This window comes from Sander lucioperca, chromosome 15 (assembly GCF_008315115.2).
Source record: "Sander lucioperca isolate FBNREF2018 chromosome 15, SLUC_FBN_1.2, whole genome shotgun sequence".
In the NCBI taxonomy this organism is placed as follows: Eukaryota; Metazoa; Chordata; class Actinopteri; order Perciformes; family Percidae; genus Sander; species Sander lucioperca.
Genome location: NC_050187.1, coordinates 3,421,422 through 3,445,331, shown reverse-complemented (window position 1 = coordinate 3,445,331; position 23,910 = coordinate 3,421,422). Strand labels below are relative to the sequence as shown.

General features: G+C 43.0%; 1 protein-coding gene across 2 annotated transcripts in view; it reads right to left on the bottom strand.

The window, feature by feature from the left end:
• Nucleotides 1-23,910, bottom strand: part of b3gat2 (beta-1,3-glucuronyltransferase 2 (glucuronosyltransferase S)) — a 107,988-nt gene that overhangs the window by 25,418 nt on the left and 58,660 nt on the right. For both annotated transcript variants that reach the window (XR_004103620.2, XM_031291175.2), the window contains exon 3: nucleotides 2,961-3,109. Coding sequence is in view for 1 of the 2 variants with exons in the window: in XM_031291175.2 (XP_031147035.1) it covers nucleotides 2,961-3,109 (149 nt within the window). In the remaining variant the exon portion in view is untranslated. The remainder of the gene's footprint in view (nucleotides 1-2,960; nucleotides 3,110-23,910) is intronic.

The window sequence follows — 23,910 nt, the reverse complement described above, 5'->3', positions numbered from 1 at the left end:
TCTAGCGTTGAGCTCATATATCGCAATCAACTCTCTCGCACCATACAGTTCAAAGGACGTATTACAGCTACGGTAGCCTTCACGCTTCAAAACACTCTTGCTCTTTTCAATATCCTTTTTCTTTTTCTGGGCGAAGAAGAAGACTCCTGTTCCTGAAATTTGAATTTTGAATACGTGTGGTCCTCCATGTTTCCTTCTTCAAACTTGCCGGGGCCGGGAAGCTACGATACCCATTAGCAGCATTAGCAGCACCTGTGAGTTTATCATGTGACAGCGAAAATGCGAAAGGTGGAGCAGCATGTCCAGCATGTCCCTTACAAGGGGGTAACCTTCGCTTCAGAGCTTGAACCTCCTATGGCGCCATTTTGATGCTACCAAACAATCACCCGACGTTAGCATTCCATTGACTGCCATTCATTTTGACGTCACTTTGACAACGAATAACTTTACATCTGAAGCGTTTAAAGACTTTATTTGTCCATTGTTTATTTCTCAAGAAACACGACAATGTATAAAAGGCTCCATTACCTTGTATCTCACGTTATGGCTCCGTAGCAGACGTTTTTATAAAAATAGGCTAATGACTGCTCCATCCAGAGCAACGGGATCTGTTGGTCCATTCTATATACAGTCTATGGTCACTTACCGGCTAACGTATTTCAAGATGGCGCATGAATATGGAGCGTCTACCCCAGTTCACGCGAATGCAAATGTAAAATTTCCAGCCAAAAGGAATACTTGGAATTGATGGTGGTAGTAAATATTCATGAAAAAGGTCAAACTTGTGAACGGGCAACACAGATTTTAATAATGAACAACTCAAACATTACACACTGGAGCTTTAAGCTAACACACATAACGTCGGACATAATGTTAGCTTAGTGTCAGGATCCCACAGTCTTTCCATTCTTCCTGCTGATTCCTCACGTCTGTATCCTGTATACTTTTGTCTTTATGAAAGCTCAGTTTTTCGGTTTGGCAGCTTATAAACCTCAAGTTATGGGTATTTACATTGTTAGGTAGTGAATATCGCCACACAGCAGCTTTTAGGCATTTTTATGTAGGACAGAGAGCACTACAGGCGTGCTTTCACCGGCGACCCGATAGCTGCTGGTTAGTAAATACGCAGGAACACCAAAAGTGGGAGGAAGCGTGGGTTAATATGTGGATTGATACTGGGATGTCTACACAACTGCGTGAGTCGATTGACTTCAAAAAGTTCGCCACTTTACTCGAACCAAAGTTCAAAACACCTGTTCATGTATGTCTTCTTTAGTCTATTGGCTAAATTTAGGTTTTTTCCTGACACACGTCACTTACACATTTTGCACTTACAAAATTATTAAAGATGTCTATCCTATCCCTCAGGCCGCAAGCCCCAGCAAAGTCTGACTCTGCGTTGTGTTTATTTAGGATGTTAGATATACCAGGGCACGTGGCAGGGACAGGAAAACAGGAGTCCAAATGGTTGTTGAGACCAGCCAAACCCTTCTCATTTATTGAGCCTTTCGGAAAACAAAAGAGAATATCACACAACTAGTTTAGAAGAACAATCTGGCCCATAAATCACATACAGTATAAAATAAACTTTAGCTGCCCCTCTTGGCAGTAAGCACTGGTTACTTAGCTAGCTCCATGTGCCTGTTTTGTGTAGATTGTTTACATAATTGTGCTCATCATATGTACATTTTATGTACTGGTGTTATTCTTGAATACATTGTGAATACATATTTCTAAAATTGTATGATGTTTTTGTTGAGTTACTATTACACAATACTTTTTCTGACCTTTTTGAATGAATTTGAACCCATATTACAAAAAGAAGACTAAAACTAACACTAAAACTAATAAAAACTAAACTAAAACAAAGCATTTTCAAAAAATGAACTAGCAAACCCGCTTTAAAAACTAATTAAAACTAAACTGAATTTGAAAACATAAAGTCAAAACGAAATAAAAATAAAAACTAATGAATAATGCAAAACTATAAGAACCTTGACACACACACACACACACACACACACACACACACACACACACAGGTTCCTCAATTATAGTTAGATATGTGAATTATACCAGAGATGGGAACTTGAGCTTGAGACTCGCTGCTAACACAGTGACTTCAGACTAATTTGAGACTCGTCATTAAAACACTTGAGAGTTGACTTGGACTCTAGCTCAGAGACTTGTGAGCATCTCTGATACATACTGAGGCTTTAACCAAAAGTTGTCAGAAGTTGCATGTGACCCGCAGATTAATTGCAAAGTTTAACCCTAATATTAGTGTGAAATATTTTTTTTTACTTTAAGTAGGCTGATAAATCTCTATGGAGGGTTGCTGTTAAAAGATAGGCAACGCAATTTTCTGTTCATGTGAACGCCGCATGTTAAAATTATTTTTGTAGAGACGGTCATGTCTACATGGAAGAACACAAAAAGTTGTGACGCCAGCTACGGAGCTTTGTTGTATCAGCGGCAGTTGGTAGTTGAGTTACCCGAGAACAGGGAGGTTTGAGCCAGTTACAGGGGTTAGGATTAGTTACTGGTTAGGATTAGGCGACAAAAAGTGAGCGTTATGCGTCAAGTTTAGGCACAAAACATTAGTTAAGTTTAGGAAAAAGATTGTGGTTTGGATTAAAACACTCCCAAGGAACACGTATTTCCGGGGAGTCCTTTTTTTCCCCCTGGAAAGAGAACTCTACTCCCCTGCTTGAACGTGCTGTGTTTTATAACGTAGTTAAAAATATATATTATCCCCCCATTTTTGTGCTGATCCGAAAATGTATCTGATCTGTGACTCAAAACCGTGAACCGACCCGACCCGTGAGTTTTGTGATCCGTTGCACCCCCACTCAGCATGAAGCTGTAAGCAGCACATCAGGTCCTTGACCCGAATGGTTACATAGCCAAAGGCATTTTTCAATCTGTTGCCATTGTGACAGCGGTGCTTGGTTACTGACCCGGGTGCAGTTGTTGGCCTTGGGCTCCAACTCGGTGACCTTTGTGATCTGCTTGAGGAAGTCGGACTCCTGCATCCCAGGCTGGGAGCCGCGCCGCTTGAACTGCGCCCGCGGGTTCGCCAGGATCACCTGGAGGTTCACCGCAAAACCTAAAGGAGAGAGAGAGGGAGGACGATGAGGCAGAAGAGTGGGAGCAAAGACAGAGAAAGGGAGAGGTTAGCCAGCATGGATTTAAAAACACATTACGAGCCTATTATACTCACAGCAGCAAATGATAGCGCATTAGTGTTTCTAATAACTATGATACAGCTGATATGAAATTCCTTTACCACAGGGGTCTGCCATTCTCCTGTGATAATTGCAGTATAGATGAGAAGATAAGCATGAGAAAGTCAGAGGGAAGTCAAAATGCTCATGATGCCAGTGTGTTGTAGCAGAGGTGGGAATTAATGGCTGGCTTGCAACCAGATTTAATCAACCTGATTAGAACAATTGGTAACAGTGGGAGAAAATGTGACACTATGTAATTACTCTGGAAGACATTAGCTGTCCTACAACCAGCCATATGTTTGAAGGTTGAAAAGAGATTCAGATTGCGAGATTAATGTTTAACCCTTGTGTTGTCCTTGGGTCAAATTTGACCCGTTTCTCAACGTTTTTTTATTACAGAAATGTGGGTTTCTTTCATCCAATTCAATTGCCCAAAAATAACTTGGATGCATGGATGAAGGCTACGTTGTATACTTACGTACTGTAAGTATACAATACAATGTAGGTAAAATAAATGATTACTTCTATTGATTTTTTGGGTGTTTGATTCAATTTTATAGCATTTAAAAAAACAAACAAATGGTTTTAAAACCTGAGCAAACATTGACATAAACCAGTCTGTGATCCACTCAACATCCTCTGATCTTAACTATAAGCCAAAAAAATCATAGTTTGCTTTTTTTTTTTACTCAAAAATTAACAACCTCAGCGACTTCCACCAGAGAAATTGACGACAATCCCCCATCATCATCCAGCTCTGCCTCTACCATAGAGGGCGTATTAGCTGGATTTAGGAGTTCCTCAAAGTGCTCCTTCCACCGCCCTATTACCTCCTCAGTTGAGGTCAACAGCGTCCCATCTTTACTGTACACAGCTTGGATGGTTCCCCGCTTCCCCCTCCTGAGGTGGCGAACGGTTTTCCAGAAGCACCTTGGTGCCGACCTAAAGTCCTTCTCCATGTCTTCTCCGAACTTCTCCCATACCCGCTGCTTTGCCTCTTTCACGGCAGAGGCTGCAGCCCTTTGGGCCCTTTGGTACCTTGCAACTGCCTCCGGAGTCCTCTGGGATAACATATCCCGGAAAGACACCTTCTTCAGTCGGACGGCTTCCCTGACCACCGGTGTCCACCACGTTGTTCGTGGGTTACCGCCCCTTGAGGCACCTAAGACCCTAAGACCACAGCTCCCCGCCGCAGCTTCAGCAATGGAAACTTTGAACATTGTCCACTCAGGTTCAATGCCCCCAGCCTCCACAGGGATGCACAAAAAGCTCCACCGGAGGTGTGAGTTGAAAGTCTGTCGGACAGGGGCCTCCTCCAGATGTTCCCAATTTACAAACAACTACCCGTTTGGGCTTACCAGGGCTGTCCAGAGTCTTCCCCCACCCCCTGAGCCAACTCACCACCAGATGGTGATCGTTGACAGCTCGGCCCCTCTCTTCACCCGAGTGTCCAAACCATACGGCCTCAGATCAGATGAAACAATTATAAAATCGATCATTGACCTTCGGCCTAGGGTGCTCTGGTACCAGGTACTAGGGGTGTAACGGTACGCAAAAATCACGGTTCGGTACGTACCTCGGTTTTAAAGTCACGGTTCGGTTCATTTTCGGTACAGTAAGGGAAAGAAATGCAAACATTAAACTGCAGGTTGTTTATTACTATAAACTTTTTTTAACAATTTGTTTACACTTTTTAAAACACTTTTTAATAAAATATAATAAATAAAATATATATAAAATAAAAAAAGAATAAGAAAACTACTGCTGCAAAGTTCTCCACTAAATAAAATACTCTGTCTCAAACCAATATCACATAATAAAATATAGTGAAAAATATAAATAAATAACTATGGATTACAGTGCAGCATTACCAATCCCAGCTTGTCAACAACCGAGTATGGTCGTAGATCAGCTGCTATAAAAACACCGATTGCTTTCGTTATTGCGTTGGCCCGATCGGAATTACCAGCAAAGAAATGCCAACGGGAGCTGCTTTTGAATTCCGGTCGTTTTTTTCCTTGTAGTAGTGATGTTCACACTCGCGTGATGCCTTTTCAAGTGCGTTAGCAACGTCAGCACACTGCTTTCGACTAGTCTTTGTCCGTTGACGTATTTCACTGGGAAACCGAAGTGTTCCCAAACAGGAGACCTTAATGATATGGGTGGCTCTTCAAGCTCCGGCTTGTCCATACTGTCTATGGGCTTGTCTGCATTGGCCATGACGCTAGCTAGCGAGAGGCTGGGCTAAAGCGTGCTGTGTATGTTGTTGTACAGCACGCGGTGTGTGATTTTTATTTTTTTCCCCAAACCACTTCAGCGGAAAGTCCCGCCCTGCAGTCGATTTCATTGTTTTAGGTTACAGTGACGGCGGGTAGGTTTAGAGATCAGTGAAATGAAATGATGACCAATGAAAACTTTAGAATCAGCTGCAGGGCGGGATTTGCGCTGAACGCGGAGACTTCCGCCACTTAATCTGTTCGTGTGGAAACACGAAAATTGACCTATGTTCTGCACACAAAAGATTGCGTTCGGCTGTTCGGTCCACACGTGCACCGTACCGAAAGCCCTGTACCGAAACGGTCCAGTACGAATACACGTACCGTTACACCCCTACCAGGTACACTTATGAGCATCCCTATGTTCGAACATGGTGTTTGTTATAGACAGTCCATGACTAGCACAGAAGTCCAACAACAGACAACCACTCTGGTTTAGATCAGGGAAGCCGTTCCTCCCAATCACGCCTCTCCATGTATCTCCATCATTGCCCACGTGCGCGTTGAAGTCCCCCAGCAGAACTATGGAGTCCCCCACTGGAGCCCCATACAGGACTCCATTCAAGGTCTCCAAGAAGGCCGAATACTCCGAACTCTTGTTTGGTGCATATGCACAAACAACAGTCAGAGTTTTCCCCCCCACAACCCGCAGGCGTAGGGAGGCGACCCTCTCGTCCACTGGGGTAAACTCCAATGTAGCGGTGCTCAGCCGGGGGCTTGTGAGTATCTCCACACCCGCCCGGCACCTCGCACCCTGGGCAACTCCAGAGAAGAAAAGAGTCCAACCCCTATCCAGGAGTATGGTTCCAGAACCGAGACTGTGCGTAGAGGTAAGCCCCACCAGATCCAACTGGTAGCGCTCCACCTCCCGCACAAGTTCCGGCTCCTTCCCCCACAGAGAGGTGACGTTCCACGTCCCCAGAGCCAGCCTCTGCTGCCCGGGTCTGGTCCGTCGAGGCCCCTGACCTTCACCGCCACCCGTGTGGCAGCGCACCCGACCCCAGCGGTTCCTCCCACAGGTGGTGGGATGGGATGGAGAGAGAGGTGCCATGTAGCTTTTTCGGGCTGTGCCTTTTTCGGGCCGGATGGGTAGCACACTGCCATGAGTCCATGACGCTAATGTCTGATTACTCCACATTTTCATTGTAATATTTTGTGATTACATTCTGAATCTGCCCTGTTCTCTGTCAGGTAAATACAGTAGTACAATGTCTTCCTCTGATGTAGATGTAGCCTACACTGTAAGTCAGTAGTAGGCTATACAGTGGATGTGCATATTAAGTGGTTTGGGGTCCTTCTTTAAGTAATTTTGGGGTACAATTTGGTTTTGAAGAATTCTACAAGCAGCAATACCACAGGCCAAGCAATCGCCCGTTCCAAACATTTTCAACAGGCACTGAGTAAATTTAACAAACATGTGACACTAGATGCAGTTTTAAAACACTTTGCTCCCAGTATTGCTGCTTGCAGCGTTGTCGAGTCTAGCCTGTTAAAAACGTTCTCAGAAACAACTCATCCCATGGTAAATGTACTCAGTGGTGGAATGTAACTAAGTACATTTACTCAGGTATTGTCCTTAGGTACACATTTGAGGTATTGTACTTGAGTCTTGAGCCACTTTCTACTTCTACTCCGCTACATTTCAGAGATACATATTGTACTTTTTACTCCACTACATTCATCTCACAGCTTTAGTTACTAGTTACTTTACAAGATGTTTGCACACAAAACACATGTAGTTTAATAAAATATGTTTTATTATAATTTAAGCTACCCAACAATATACAGGCCTACAAGTACAGCTGAAATGATTTGCCTATTTAACACTTAGTTGACTGACTGAACTGTTTCCAGTTTCTACAGTAAAATGTGAGGATTTTTCTGCATTAAGTACTTTTAATACTTTAAGTACATTTTCCTAATGATACTTACATATTTTTAATTAAGTAATATTTACAATGCAGGACTTTTACATGTAACAGTATTTTCACATTGTGGTATTAGTACTTTTACTACAGTAAAGGATCTGAATACTTCTTTCACCCTTGAGCTTCATGCTTATTAAATGTTTAAACACACACACACACACACACACACACACACACACACACACACACACACACACACACACAGAAAAAGCACATGCAGTAGGGGTTCCCAGAATCTTACTGTACGGGCTCTCCTTGACAGGGAAGTCTTTGTCAGAAACTTGTAACTGTGTTGTAACAATGTGTTGTTAGTACTTTTACTTAAGTAAAGGATCTGAATACTTCTACCACTGAATGTACTGCATTTATATAGCGCCTTTTACCCTATAGCACTTTACAATTTGCCTCTCATTCACCCATTGACATAGCCTGACAAGCCAGACCCACATCAAGATGTTGGGTCTGGGAACTCACCATTGGCAGGGCTCAATCCGAGGGGTGGGATAAACGGTTGTCTTTCAAATTCCCTCTGCACGCAATAGGATAGCGCTACAACCAACCAGAGCAACGCTAGTTGATAGATTAAACTTTTGCCGTATCTGCTCGGCAAAACTCCGAACACTGACTTCAGTGCTTAACTCCAAGTCTTCCAGAGTCGCGGCCAAAGCCAATTCGAAAGACCGCTGTTCGCCAGCAGCAGCAGCCATCTTCTTTGTTTTCAAGTAGCAGGGAAGTCACGCAGAACGGTCGCAACTGTGCCGTCCTTATGTTAAACCCGCCCACCGACTCTATACACAATGTGATTGGCCTGACCAGAATTAGTTTTTTCCAGCTCGCATTGCTAGGTAGATTCAGTTTTACGCATTATTATAAAACATTGTTTATTGAATTGCTGCGTGTGACGTCTTTTGCGAATGTGGCATCGTTTGAAAGACACACACACACACACACACACACACACACACACACACACACACACACACACACACAGGTTCCTCGGTTTATAGTTAGATAAAGCCAAATTAAAGTCAACAAACTAAGCACAAAAGCTAAAGCTAACTTCTTCTGCTGCCGTACTTAACCTTGCTGCCATCAACATGTGTGGAGAACACGTCATTCACACATCCGATGTGTTGTCTGACCCTGCAGCCAGAGGTCTGACACAGGATGGTTCTCTTTTACATATTTTTGCCTCCACCTCAAGCTGACCCTTTACTGGCAGAGCAAAGTGCTCAGAGTACCATGTAAAGAACAGGAATCCTTTAGATATAAACTGTTTCCCAATGGTCTAATGATTCAGGGAGTAGTTTTGTGGCAAATATTCTAGTAAGTCTCCCTCTCTGTCTGGGGATAAGGTATTGGCCTCTATTCTTCTGCCATAGTCTGCAGTTTTTCTGCGTTTGGCATTGGTTTGTTATTGCCACATTAAGTAATTCACCATTTTTAATTAACAGATGCTTTTGAAATTCAAGACTCTGGCCTCTGCGGATCTCTAACTGCCTCAAGTTGTTATTAAAACATCAAACTGATGATTGTCAGATCTCTTTTAAAGCTGCCGAATGCTAGCAATTGGCCCTCAGTTCAAAAATTCAAAATAGTGTGTAACATTTGTTGTTCAGTTTTTTGGCAGGGCTTTTTTAATGTGAGGCTCCTGAGAGTTTCAGAGCATGTTTATCAGTAAATGGTTTACTTTAGCCATAGTAAAAGCATATTATCAACTTTATTGACCAAAGAAAATGATCCCATCCTCCAAAATGTAAGCTGTCCTGATAAATTATTCAATGATAAAGCACTCTCTCACATTCTAGTGTGGTAATAGTGAAGATAATATTAAAGTTCTCAGTAGTCTTCTTCTTTTCAAAGCTGTCTCTGCTACTCAATGCGATCACTGCACTCTGCACAGCAGTTGTCTCAGTCAGTAGTCTGGCATTGCCAGCTCTACATCCACAGCGCTGTGGAGTAAGGTCTGGCTACACCACACATACATTCCAGGATAAGAGAAAAAAGGATTGTTTGTATTTCATTAAACCAATCACAATCGTCTTGGGCGGTGCTAAGCTCCAGACGCAACGACGGTGGCTCTGCAAAATAGTCTGGGGAAGGAACTTGTTTTGGTGGAACGTTTGCAATAGAAAATGCCACATACAGTATTAAATTAAGTTAACTGTTCACACAATACAGTAACGTGATCTATTTAAATTAGCTGGATACATGGGTAAACGTAATTTGCTCTTACCGATGTATTCCCGTGTGTACTTTGTCCACAGCAATCCCCATCGGTCCCAAAAATTCCCAGTTGGAAACTACATGCCATAAACATATTCTTTGTAAATCTTTACAATCATTCAATGAAAAGATTCAAGCAGGCCTGCCTTATTAAGACCACCACAAATATAGTTTCAAAAAAATAAGATATTAACAAACTTTCTAGCTTAATAATGTCCTTATAGTCCTTGCGCATCCTCAAAAACAAAAAAATATACAAGTAGATTTGACCAGGATATCTGATTGGTGAACTAGAATGTGCTCAAATCAGCATGACAGCCAATACATCCTTGATGACAGCACACCCAGAGCATGAGCCAGAGCCACTGAGCACACCAGGCTCATCACTTAAAATATTACTCCGTCATTTCCATGTCAACATCACAGAGTTGAATCAAAAACTATTTTTGTAACTTTTTTATCTATGAAAATAAATCAGGAAACACAGTGGGCCCTGCAGCAACTATCCAACATATTTGAAAGTGATACATCAGATTAAACGACTCAATTTTACAAAGCTTTGCAGTTAACTGTTACTGGAAATGTTTGGATCACATCAGCTGTGCCACTGACACGGCGCTATGTTAAATATAGCTGCTACATGTGAAGTTCATGGACGTACAGGAGCTAAATCTGTCAATTGAAAACTTTTTTTTTCTTTAGCAGATAGCATTCTCTTAATCCATGGTTACAACACGATTGAGGTAGCAAAGCAGTTTAGTGTTTATATGTGTGGTATTTATTCAGTTTGGGAAATCCCACAATCTCTACAAAGCTAATGTTAGCTTAAGTTAATGTTAGCTGGCTGACTAAACAGTGAAGAACTAGAAATCCTTGAGAATGAATTGTCCCACAATATGAATACAGTTTGATTGTTGTACATGTATTTTGTTGGTAACCGTTGTTGTATAATCGTGTCTGCTTACTGTGTGAAGATCCTACAATACCTCCGCCCTTTGAGTTTCTTGCAGTGACACAAAGCCGCTAGCTGACAAGCAGCGAGGGAGTCTGAACTTTTGCTCTGCTTTGTTGAAACAACGCAGGCATTAGCATAGCCCCACTAGCCGCCACGTGTACGCTTGTGTTTTTGCAACACATGCATTACCATCATTAGCTAGCTAATGTAACGTAAAACTCCTGAAAATGCCGCAAGGCCTCATCTCTAATAGACTACAAATGGCTATGAAGGTGAGGTAACCAAAGATTTACGGTAGGCCATTGTGTGTGACAATTGCACGATCAAAATTGTCATCAAAACTTTCCATTTTCAGCGTGTAGCTAGCTAGCTCAAAGTTTGCTGTTGTTTCCTGTATTGAAGGGATTTTGAGAACGGCAAACACACAGAGCGGAAGGTGACAGGATGCCAGGCAATCAGGATCACTCAATTCTATTGGCTCTGACGGTTCAATAGAGGTGTCAATCATCCAAATTGGCAAATGGATTCTCGAGATATCTGCCTGTGTCGCTAACGGTGTCTGACTTTCATCTCAACTACATTACGCAAAATACACATAGATACTAGAGCGCACATATTATATCCTACAAAATAAACAACGCTCGTTTAAAAAAAAAAAAAAAAGATAATAATAATTCAATAATGGCAGTATATGAAGGACAAGCCCACAAAGTGGGGATACAAACTGTTTGTTCTCGCAGATGCCTTAACTGCATACACATGGAACCAGAGATGTTCACAAGTCATTTTTTGCAAGTCCAAGTCAAGTCTCAAGTCTTTGAGCTCGAGTCCAAGTCAAGTCTCAAGTCTTTGAGGGCAAGTTCAAGTCAAGTCTCAAGTCTTTTGCCATGAGTCCAAGTCAAGTCCAAGTCAAGTCTCAAGTCTCTGGCCATCTGATCTGTCCCTAACACTGTAGCCTATTGTTAAATCTTATGAATTCAAAGCATGTCCTGTAGCTGTCACATCATATGGATACAACTATAAAGATACAATTTGCATGTTCCCAGCATTAGCACAACACTTTGCAATGGTTAGCTTGTTACCTGTGATGATATATGCTAAATGTAATGTCTCTTCCACTCAAAAAAATGTCGAAGTGGAAATCAAGAGAAAAGTGGCAGCACCACACCAGTTACAGAACAACATGCATCTCAGTGTCAATCCAAATTACGCACAATAAGCAGTTTGAACTCACTGATGTAATGCCATTTATTTATAAGTGTTAGTACGCTCAGTGAAACTGAGTCCAGACCCGACTCAGAGGAGGAGAGGTTAGTGAGGCCAGCGGCTCCACGGCAGGTGACAGTGCGCACAGATCCGCTGCACCATGCATGGATGAAATAATGAAATAGTAAATAGGGCTACAGTAACAGTAATATGTGCAGAATTAAGACAGTCAAGACGGCCCAGTGTTTGGTGGACCGGGTACACCTTGTTCACTTAATAGCCTACAAATCATCCACGGGATCAATTACAATCACCTGAGTTTGCCCACCCGACACAGCGTTTGTTCCTGGGGAGATGGATCCGTGCGTCCCGCCTCCTGTGCGCCATGGATTTCTTAGCCTCAGCGACTACTAACTATAAAATACTATTTGCCTGTTCCCAGCATTAGCACAACACTTTGCGATGGTTAGCTTGTTACCTGTGACGATATATGCTAAATGTAACGTCTCTTTCACATTAGCGTGTGAGTGACTGAACTATTTGGATGTGTTTTGAGACGCCTGATGAAGTCCGACGTTGTTGATCCGGCATTATTTATCTTGGTGCCACACACCTTGCATGTAGCTGCTCGCTTACTGCCACTGTTTACCAAGTTATTGAAAGCCAAACTAATGACAAAAGGCACAACTCCAGGAGGACTTAGTGTCGCCATCTGCAATGCATTTTTTGATATGTGCGCGCACATAGGCGCATGCGTTACGTTGCACATTTTTTTGTGTACACAGAGAAGAGTGTGTTCACCACAGGTCAGGGTCTGAGCTACTCCTCTGTGATAGACCTTCTACCATTCCCTCTGCTCGGTGGCGGTTACATTATTCATTACAGCGAGGTGGTCTTTCTGCTGGGCCTTAGGCCTGTCGCACCTCCAACGGTGCCTGTGGTGGACTGTGCATGGCAGGGGCGTCCTCTTCCCTGAGGCAGGCCTAAACCTGACTGTGGACCATCGCTCATTGATGTTTCACACCCTTAACCCAGAACATCTCCTGGTGGCGGGGCAGTGAACAGGGACGTCTCCCTGACACCCCCTGCAGCAAAACCTAATTGGATGTTACTCCCCAAGCCTTGTCTTGTCGTTTCAGCCAGAGCCAGTGGCTTGCTTTCTCAGCTTCCTCAGAGAGCTCTTTGGTGGATCTGCTCAGTGTGGCTCCACGTAGTCCCAGGTCCTTGAGCAGGCGTGATGTTGATCTGCCCACAAAGCCTCTGGCTCCCACCTCCACCGCGTACAGCCTCACACTCCATCCACTTTCTCCGCACTCCACGACCACGACTGCTCCTGCTGCCCCTGTGCCACAGACCTTACTCTGAGCTCCTCCTGCTCAATCCTGGTGACCTCTGCAATGACAAGGTCCTTCCTCTCCTTCCTGCTTGCCTTGGACCATAGGATGGGTGGGTCGCTCCATTCAAGGCCTGCCCACCCTGTCTGGACCATGCCCACGACAGTCTTCCCATCATGTTCTGCACACCCGTGAAGTGACTATGTGCTCTACAGTACACGAAGCCTTCATTGGACAGACTGTGAAACGGAAAGTAAAAAGCGCTTGTGTGTGGCAGACTAAGGCTGTACCTGTTCCGGACGCTGTAGCTGACTAAAATCGGTACATGGGTGTGTGGATTTGTCCAATGCACTGATCGGCTATTACAGTGTTCACCATAAAACAATGAAATGGTGTAAGACTTTTTTTTTTATCATTTTGTGGACATTGCAGTGGTGAACAGTTTCCTTCTCCACAAGGAGCTGCACAAGAGAGGTAAATACCCCACCACGACAAAGCCACACAGCCAGAACACTTTCAGGGAGCAGCTTGCTGCAGACATGTTAAGGTTTGCTGAAAGCTTAGCAGCACCAACACCATCACCACCTACCACCTGCATGCGTATGTACTATGGAGGTGCTGCTACCCAGTTTAGGAGCTACTGCAGGAAGTGCCAGGATGCTGGGAACCCAAGGGTGAAGATGCCTATTTACTTAATTTCCCTTGTATGGTTTTACTTGAATGGAAAAAATATAGATTTTTTTTTCAAAACAAAGCCAGCAACATTATATTTAGATGAAATAAATACCTACAGGGGCATATAAGTGAAATGTAATTTCATTTTAAAGTTTGGTACCTGAGAGTCAAATGGCACAGATGGTACCCAAATGTCTGCCTAAACATGCTTCTACTAAAAACCTCTTTGCTCTGCTTACTTTATAAGCCTAAATCTTTTCACAGGTAATGTTTAGATGTTGTGCTATGGGTTTCTAGAGGTTTTGGGCTGCAACTGCATTATTTCATTATTGAAAATGTAGTCTGGATCAACTGAAGTTCATTTTCAGTTGATCTCAAGATCAATGTCCACAACACCAGTGGCCAACCACAACGAGGCTTATACGTACACTGTAGGCCAATAGATGCCTCCTATTTACTTTATGTTAGAAACCTCCTCCCCGTACTGAAAATACCGGTAGACTGTCAGGAACTGTTTCAAAGGGACACAAAAACATTGGAATAACACTAAGCAGTGTCGATATGCCTTCGAACAAGAGTTTTCATCACAAAACACCAAAGGTAAGACATAATTCATGGTTATGGCTGTATAAAATGAGGTTACTTTTTTGCTCTTCTTTGGCTGCTATCTTGTTTTTTTGCTGTGTAGTGGTAAGACATATACCATTGGAATCAGCAGAGTTTCCCCTTTCATATGACATATGACATATCCACCTTAAAACACCTAAAAAGCTCAAGTTTTGGTTTTACTTGCTGTAATTATTACACATCGCCGCCAGACTCCACCAATGTACTTAACAGACAGACATGACAGTGGTTCAGTCTTCTCAACTCACTCTCGGAAAGAAAGCAAATAAGTAAATTTCCTGTTAACTATTCCTTTAATCCTCTTTTCCCTTTCACAGGCATAATGTTTCTTGATGAAAAACTCAAACTGACTCAGTGTCAAGTCCCTGCCAAGTTATGTCATACAACCTGAAATCAGTGGCTGTCTGCAAGGTAGGAAAAACACATTGAAAAAATCCAAACACAATGGTGTAATTTAAAGCACATGTAAGTTGTAGTAAATGGACTAAAACATTAGTGTTGTCCTTAAATGGCCCATCAAGACAGCAAAAAGGAAAGTGGAGGTCTAGTTATGTTTTTAAGCACAGCAGCATTTCTCCGAAGGATGCTGAAGTTTCTACTTAAGAGTCTGACAGAAGGATATTTTCAGAAATTGCTTCGATCCTCCACGCACAAGGTCTCAGCATAATTACAGAATATTTATTTATGCAAATCGTTAGTGGGTGGCACGCCTTGGCAATCAGTGCATTAGCACTGATGGTGAATTACCCCAAGTAATTCACCATCCTCGCCTCCTCTCTTTTCCCTCTCCCCCTGGCTGAACAGCACTTTCTAGGCTGCAGCTATCCTGAGGAACTGACACAGGGCCAGCAGACAGCAGTCCTCTGAGTAATGGGAGTGTCAGCGTGGGTCACACTAAATAAAACGACCACATGGAAATGGGTTTGGCTTATCATCCCCCTATAGGCTTAAAGTCTGCTGCATTTTAGGCCAGGTCAACCATCACAAATCATAGACTGTAAAAATAGTGGACATAGCATGCGTGACATCACCCATTGGTTTGTGGACTGCCGTTTTGAAGCCTCAAGTTTGGTGATACGGGCATTGCCATCTTGTTTTTTGCAACCAGATGTGACGATTTTTAACAAGAGGCTGGAGCTGTGGAGGATGACGCGGACAAGCGAGTGTTGTTTATGGTTGCAATGGTGCTAAAGGGGGAAAGTTGCCAATTTTCAACCCTTCTGAAGCGAGTCATCTAGTGGAGATTTACATTGTACATTTACCTGACAAAGAATGTTGCAGATTCAGATTCTACTCACAAAATATCAATGAAAATATGATGCATTATTTCTTTTTTCAAACTATCCAGCATTATATTAAAGTTGAAATCTCCACCTTTAAGTTCATTGTGCTAATAATGCCTCTCTTTTTACTTTAAGTAAACATTTGAAAGCAGAACTGTTACCATATGGCATATAAAGGGCCTGGTGAATTTGTGTGTTTATATATACATATAAACAATTTTTGTAATACTCGCTCGCACATTAGGACACAAAAATACATGCTAAAATGAAAGTGACAGCAATTTTGAAGACTCAACTTTTACAGATTAAAGGTTATACATGTACTGATAAGCACTAGATTTTAGTGAAACATGTTAATGTATTCTATTCTAAAAAATAGTTTTTACTCAAGTGCAATGAGCAAACCACTGCACAAAAACTTATACTTACACAAAGGAACACACAGACCTTGATGTAATACCTATACAGTTGTTAGGTTACTCTGGTATCAGTCTCATTACTGCTCTGTGTGTGATACTAGAGGCTAATCACAGAGATGAATGCAGCTCAGGTGGAGCAGATTGATATGAGAGCAATAACAAGATAGACATCTTCTAACCTGCAGCCAGATGCAGCGATAGGTATGGAGATCACAGCTTATCTGAGTCATGTTTGCCCAGGAGGCTATTACTCTGCTCTAACTTTGTCCCACTTTACTCCTGACCCACTCCGGCTGACCTATTTGACTGTATGTTTGAATACATTGCCCTTTTTCGGAGAAAAAAAATATCTCTGTATGTTGCTCATTATTACTCGGGCCCTCTACATGCAATAAGTTATCAACAAGTGAAATTGGAAATATTTTACAACCGTCTTGATCTGCATGCCTAGATTTTTTTCTGTACAAATTGTGTGAACTTTTCCTACTTAATTGCAACTTTGTCTGGATTAACGGAAGTACATTTCCAGGACAATTGAGCGCGGTGTGTTGCCGTTTTCAAACTCAGTTTGCTTCGGAAAACAACCACCTTTGAGCTAGCAAGCTATAAGCTAAACATGGCAAGTTCTGAAGAAAATTTGAATCGTGCAAGAAGGCAGGCCTGCTTGGTTCTTTCGCGGAATGATTTTAAAGATTTATAAAGAATATGTTTTTGGCATTTTCTCTCTAACTGGGATGTTTTTAAACCGATTGGTGGGATTGCTGTGGACGGAGTACACATGGCAATACACTGGTAAGAGCAAAGGAGGTTTAACCTTGTATCCAACTCACATTACTGTATTGTGTGAATGGTAGTCTCGCATTGCCAGACCTTCCTCCACGCGCTCTGGCACAGCTTTCGGGATGGGATAAAAACGTGTTCTGGTTTATTGCCATTTGTTTAAACCAATCACAATCATCTTGGGTGGCGCTAGGTCCCGGACACAATGACGGTGCCTCTGCAAAATAGCCTCGGGAAGAAACTTGTTTTGATGGAACGTGTACGTTCAAAAGTTGTTTCAGTCGTGCAACAGAAACTCAGATTGGACAGGTAGTTTAGCTAGCTGGCTCGATTTACCCTGCAGAGATCTGAGGAGCAGTTAACTGTAGACCCTTTGCAAACACGTGACAACGACCACGTGACGACGCCATGATGGACGGCAAAATCACCGGCAATAACAAGCTAAACAGTGTAGTAGACGAGCGGAAAGTTTCACAGTTTCAATCAGTTTGAAATACATAACACTAAATAAACGGTATTTATGGCTTTATGGCTTCTTCTATTGAACAACAAGTTGTCGTGCCGTTATCGGTCGAGGTAGGGCATCTGGTAGGTGCTCACAAAGAGCAGTATTTGGAGAAGTTGGAGATAGCAGGATTGGATACCGAACCTTAATTCTTCCTCCCTCCGTTTTCACGAACATCATTATATCGCCGAGTCTGCCCAACTTCAGTCCACACGATCTGTACCACTATGTGGTAAACGGGGTATGCCCATATACTGGTGCTGATCTCAAAGCTTTTAAAAGTCTGGATGCTTACTAGTTCTTTGTAGCTGGCTGGGTTACAGGTACACGATGCTAAACTAACGACGGGGCTCCCCGTGCCTCATAATGGCAAAGATAAGACATCAATCTAGGGTTTATTTTGTATTCACATCTATTCTTTACTTAAGTAAAGATTTATATAAAACGTAGCCCATGTTTTTAGAGGACATGGTCGGTCGTGCCTACCCATATACCGTTGTTCACTGGGTGTGCCAATGCAACTTACCTGAACGCATCCCAGCTCTGGGAAGTGCAGTCATTAATTATCTATCACACGTTAATCCATGCAGTAAATCACGGAGTGTCTATGATCAGTAGTAACCACACATAATTGTAACATCTAGCCATCTTCTTATCTGTGATTATATTAGCTGTGTAGCCTATGTTAAGATTTGACCAGTGGATATTACGACGCTATGGGCAGCAGCTAGCGAGCAGTTCAAAGCTAGCTCGTCAGCTAGCCAGGGTATAGGCGCTCCGCAGACCCGCATTGAACTTGTTTTTTTTGGCCTTTTTGAAGCTAGTTTCCATGTCATGTCATCTTTAATTTAACCAATATTTTTTGTGTGTGTGTTAAGTTAAATGATCAAGGGAACGGCTTTCTTTTTTGGATATGGAGCAAGGTCAGTGAATAACCAATGTTAGTTATGTGGGTCATCATCGGGTTGGACATGTTAGCAGGAACAGCTGGTTAACATGGCAGCTAGCTAGCTGGTTGAGGATAATTTTATTTATCACTCATTTAAAACAGAAAGGCAATACATACACATGCTTGTGTTGGTGAGGATTACTCTGCAGATGAATGGTGAATGTGAGAACACAAACACGAACGAAAACCTACGCGTTTAGCTTGCCGTCCGTCTACAGCATAGCTCTTCCGCCGTTCATAATTTGCGCGAGTGGAGCGTGACGTCATGCGCAAAGAGTCTATAGTCCTCATAAGTCCATCGGAGTTTAGAATGCCAACACAAAGAAAGCGCAAGGTGATGGACAGCCGGCCTAAAAAGAGGGATATGTGGTGGAATTTCCGGTGGAACATTGCACCGCGCAAAACCATGCACCGTCACTGCGTCCGGAGCATAGCGCCGACAAAACAAGTTCCTTCCTGAGACTATTTTGCAGAGCCAGCATCGCTGAGTCCAGAGTTTAGCGCCGCCCAGGACGATTGTGATAGGTTTAAAGGGATGCAAACAACCCAGAGCGTGTTTTTCTCCAATCCTGGAATGTATGTATGGTGTAGCCAGACCACAGCCCTGTGGAGATAGGTCTGGCAATGCAATACTATTTAGAACGTAACCGTCGTGAAACAATCAGAAAATAACGTTTTATTTTTCTGATTCACTTGCTACCACCACTCCCTCTCTTCATTCACTATTCAGCTCGCTCAACCACCGCTGCTCTCTCAGATGTATTCTAACTGGTCAGCTGAAAAAGAGAGGATTGCTGTTTTATTACCACATGAACTGTATGCCCAAGAACGTATGATCTGCAACATTTACCCTTTATATTAGCTTCATTTATATTTTGCTGCAAGTGACACACATTTTGCCAATGTGTTTTCTTTGTTCAGTTCCACTCTTACTACGTTGCCTTAGTGCTGGAGGAAGGCTCTTCAACTGCTCTTCCACACTGTCTCTATCCTCCTCTCTGCTCCTCTCATCTCACCATCTCAGGAGCAGGGTATAAACTCTGGGGTTACTGGGGGTTAAACTCTTTCATGTCCCTATCATAGGGAACGCTCCCAAGGCACAAGTACCACTTCAACAAAGGTACACCCGTCTTTGTGTTGGTGTGTCTGCATGTGCACGCATATACTCACTTGCCCTGTTTTGCAAAGACGCAGCTTGAATGTTCTTCTGGAAAATTGCATGTGTGTACATGTGCGTGTCCTTGTCGTGGAACACATACGCTTGTCCACTCGTATCGATTCAAGTGCTGGCAGACGTATGCTTGCGTGTCTTTCAAATATATGCTTGATGTAGTAATTGTGAGTGCGGATGCACATGTCTATAATCACACACACACACATACACACACACGCACACACACACACACACACACACACACACACACACTGATGTGAATAGTACTCACATCTACACATCATCATTGTCCAGGCTCCATTGTGTCTGGCTAAATGAGACAGAGCAGGAGATAGGAGGCTTTAGTGATCTGCTAACAATACAGCATTGTATAACACAATACTATTAGGACACACACTGGCACTTACTCCACGCTCTGCACACACCCCATTGTAATTCCTATGAATAATAATTTAAGAGTAAATAAAGTTTGGGCCTTTCGCTCAGCACAGCCACTGTTGTTCTTGCAGAATTTAAAGCAAAAGAAATGCTCGGTAATACTGCCACGGCAGTAAATCTTAGCGTTGCAAATTGACAGTGTAATTATATAGTGCAGTGTAAAGGTAAGGCTGATAATTACAGTGTGTGTGTGTGTGTGTGTGTGTGTGCTTGTGTGAGGGAGATTAGGTGGATGGGATGGTCGGGAGGAGGATGGAGGGATGAGATCTCGGCCGTGGTGGAGCAGAAAAGGTGGGGGACAGAGAAAAAGACAGGCTCACTCTTGTTATCGTGGTTTAATTAAAAATAATCCCAGGGGCAGACCTGTGCATGTGTGCGTGAGAGTGTGTGAGTGCACGTGTTCTCTGCGGCAATGCCCCCGGCTGTGTCCATATATGTGTTTGGAATGATGTGCATGCAATCATCATCATCATTACTATCTACAGTAAGACAACACTTCTACATTTCATATTATTTAATAACGTTACGTGTCTCTAGCAGAGTCTGAATACAGTATACTGTATGTGTGGGTTTAGTGGGATAAGATGTTATTATTTGGTCAGTGTGATGAATTTGTTTCTCTCAGTTCAGAGGAACGATGGTGCTGAACACTGGAGGTATGGAGATGTAAATAAACTTAGCACAAAAAGATCTTATACTGTTGGAAAGCCTGTTCAGTTCCCTTTCAAATGGTGCCCCATTTGTAAGGAACATGCATTTGTGGGATGAGCAGCAGCGCTGAGTACGTGGGTTGTGCCCATGAAAAATTTGCCAAATCTTCTCTGCCAATGCCAAACAGCTTATTCTGCCATTGACTCGTTTGGTGTTTGGTGGATTGGATGATTGAAGTTTGAAGAAACAAGACCTATTGGCAATTTAACAATTTATTCATTTCACAAACGGGAGCCTCAGCAGCATGTGGAAGAACCATACACAGCCACAACAGCCTGGCACCTCCACCTCATGCTGGTCACCAGCCTGGTCACACACTGCTGTGGGATGGCATCCCATTCTTCAACCAGCATTTGTCGCAAGTCAGCCAATGTGGTTGTGTTGGCAGTGTTGGGAAGGATACTTTCAAAACGTATTCCGTTACAGAATACAGAATACATGCCCAAAACTGTAATTTGTAACGTACTCAATCTGAGTAACGTATTCTGAATACTTGGATTACTTCCACATTGAATTGCATTTTATAAGTGTAGGAATGCGGCCATCACATACAGCTTACTAAATAGGCCTATTCTGGTGTGTTCTTCTGTTCCAACTGGCTGAATGTGTACCTAAACAAGCAGATAGATTTTTGTATTTGTAGTCCGGAACTGCACACTACAAAAATCTAACCGCAGTCTAAGCTACCACAAGCTAATTTTAGCTAACGTTTGCTAACATGTCAAACGGAGCTAGTCAGTCTTTCAACGGCTCTGGGGATTGTAAGCACGTCAACTATAAAATAGCAAGGTGACCAGTAAAACTACAGCAGACGACTACCCCTGGCTAATTAAAAAGAAACTTACTTTAAGATGCTTCTTCAGGTTGGAGGTGGAGTAATTTAGACATTGAAAGGAGGTTGGTTGCTGGCAAGCAGAGGTTGCACTGCACAGTTATATTTCGTTCTCCCTTCTCTTTCTTTAATGTGAAATGCTGTTTGAATTTCCAAGATAGAAACACATTCCTGCCCTGGCTCTGTTGTGCCGGTTCCGGCTTCATCTCTACCTCTAGTATCAGTGATACAGCAAATAGCTAATTTTTTCGTTTTCATATCGGGGCTTCTGGGAAATGCATGGAGTTGTGAGAGTGAATAAACTCGTGAAACAGAGAAGTATCGTCATGTAATCCATTGATTTCAACAATGTAACTGTATTCTAAATACCAACTATTTCAATTGTAACGGTAATGGAATACAGTTACTCATAATTTGTATTCTGAATACGTAACACTGGTACATGTATTCCGTTACTCCCCAACACTGTGTTGGTCACTCTGGCACAAACAGCACCCCCAAGCTGATCCCACAAGTGTTCAATGGGGTTGAGGTCAGGACTGCTGGCAGGCCATTCCATCCTCTCCACTCCCATATTCTGGAGGTAATCTCTGATAAACATGCCCTGTGGGGGCGAGCGTTGTCATCTTTGAGGATAGAGTTCAGTCCGAGACTGTGGAGATATGGGATTGCCACTGGTTGCATAATCTCATCTCTAAATCAGGCACCTGATTGGCAGCACCTAGGTGTACCAGAAGCTCAAAACAAGTGTCAATAGCAACAGCAAAATAACCTGTTTGGCAATGGCAGAGAAGATTTGGCAAATTTTTCATCGGCGCAACCAACATACTCAGCGCTGCTGCTCATCCCACAAATGCATGTTCCTTACAAATGGGGCACCATTTGAAAGGGAACTAAACAGGCTTTCCAATGGTATAAGATTTATTGCCAAAAAGCATTGTTACCACAGAGAAATAATCTACCAAACACAAATTTCTTTACGTTTTGTGCTAAGTTTAGATTTCTAGAGATGTTTGCTTAGTCTCCATTAGAACGATAATAACTTTTAATAACTCTTTTCCCTATCCTGCCGTGTCCCCTGTCCTGCCACTCATTTCCTTCTTCTCATTTTTCAATTTGTACATCCTCGATTCCTTTCCTCGCTTCCCCTTCCTCTCGTCTAAGTCACTCCCACCTGAGATGCGAGGGGAGGAGGCGAGGAAGAGATGAGGAGACAGGAGTCTAGGCAACAGGCATTTAACAAAATGAGACATCCGTGCTTCGGAGCTGTCATTTTAAATTGACATCAATTTGTAAATATGACGTATTGTACAGCTGCAATGGTCTGTATATTCCAGCTGTGTTAAAGTGGCAAGCTCCGGTGCTGAAAAAAAAGAAGCCAATGCAGAAGTGCCAAAAACCGCAGCTCCTCAAATGGCCACTTGAGGCTGGCTCCAAAAGGGAGTCAATCCCCATTTTGTCTCACATTGCCAGACCTTCCTCCACGGCGCTGCGAAGGAATGTCCGGCCACACAGCATTCCGGGATGGTAGAAAAACTTGCTCTGGTTTATTGGCATTTCCTTTAAACCAACTTCAATCGTCTTAGGCATTGCTAAGCGTTGGATGGAGCCACGGTGCCGCTGCAAAATAGCCTCAGGAAGGAACTTGTTTTGGTGGAACATGTGTACGTTCAAAGGTTGTTTAAGAGAAAACTCAGATTGGACAAATAGTCTAGCTAGCTGTCTGGATTTACCCTGCAGAGATCTGAGGAGCAGTTAACCATAGTCCTCATAAATCAATCAGAATTACAACACAAAGAAAGCAGGTTGTGGTGGAATTTCCGGCGGCACGAGTGTTATAACTTTGCCGTTATTTTTAGTTGTGCCTGGTCGGGACTCCTGGCGTCACTTTTTGGCGCTCTGGGCTGGGACGTACCTTTAACTGACATGCGGCAAAGAACGGGACAGTTAAGTTTGTTGTGTTGTTTGACCCACCACCCCTTATGTGTATTTTCGGTCTTTCATACTACTCATTACCGTTGTCGCTCTTAATACATCATCATCTTACAGCACCGCGGTCGAGCTGCTGCTTTGCCCGGTGCGTTACATACATACGCTAAAGAGTGATTTTTGTGTCGTTATCTGACGCTGAGAGCCACCGACCAAGCCCCAGTATTTGACGCGTTGGGAATAAAAACAGGTTGAATTTCCAGGATATTTGCCTGACATCTGGTGCGTGACCTCACCTTCTGCTCTCTGTGTGTTGAAACTTGCCATTTTCAGCGTGTAGCTTGGTAGCTCGAAATTTGCTGTTGTTTCCCGTGGTGAAGATATTTTAAGATCGACAACACAAAGAGAGCGGAAGGCGAGGGGCAAAGTCATG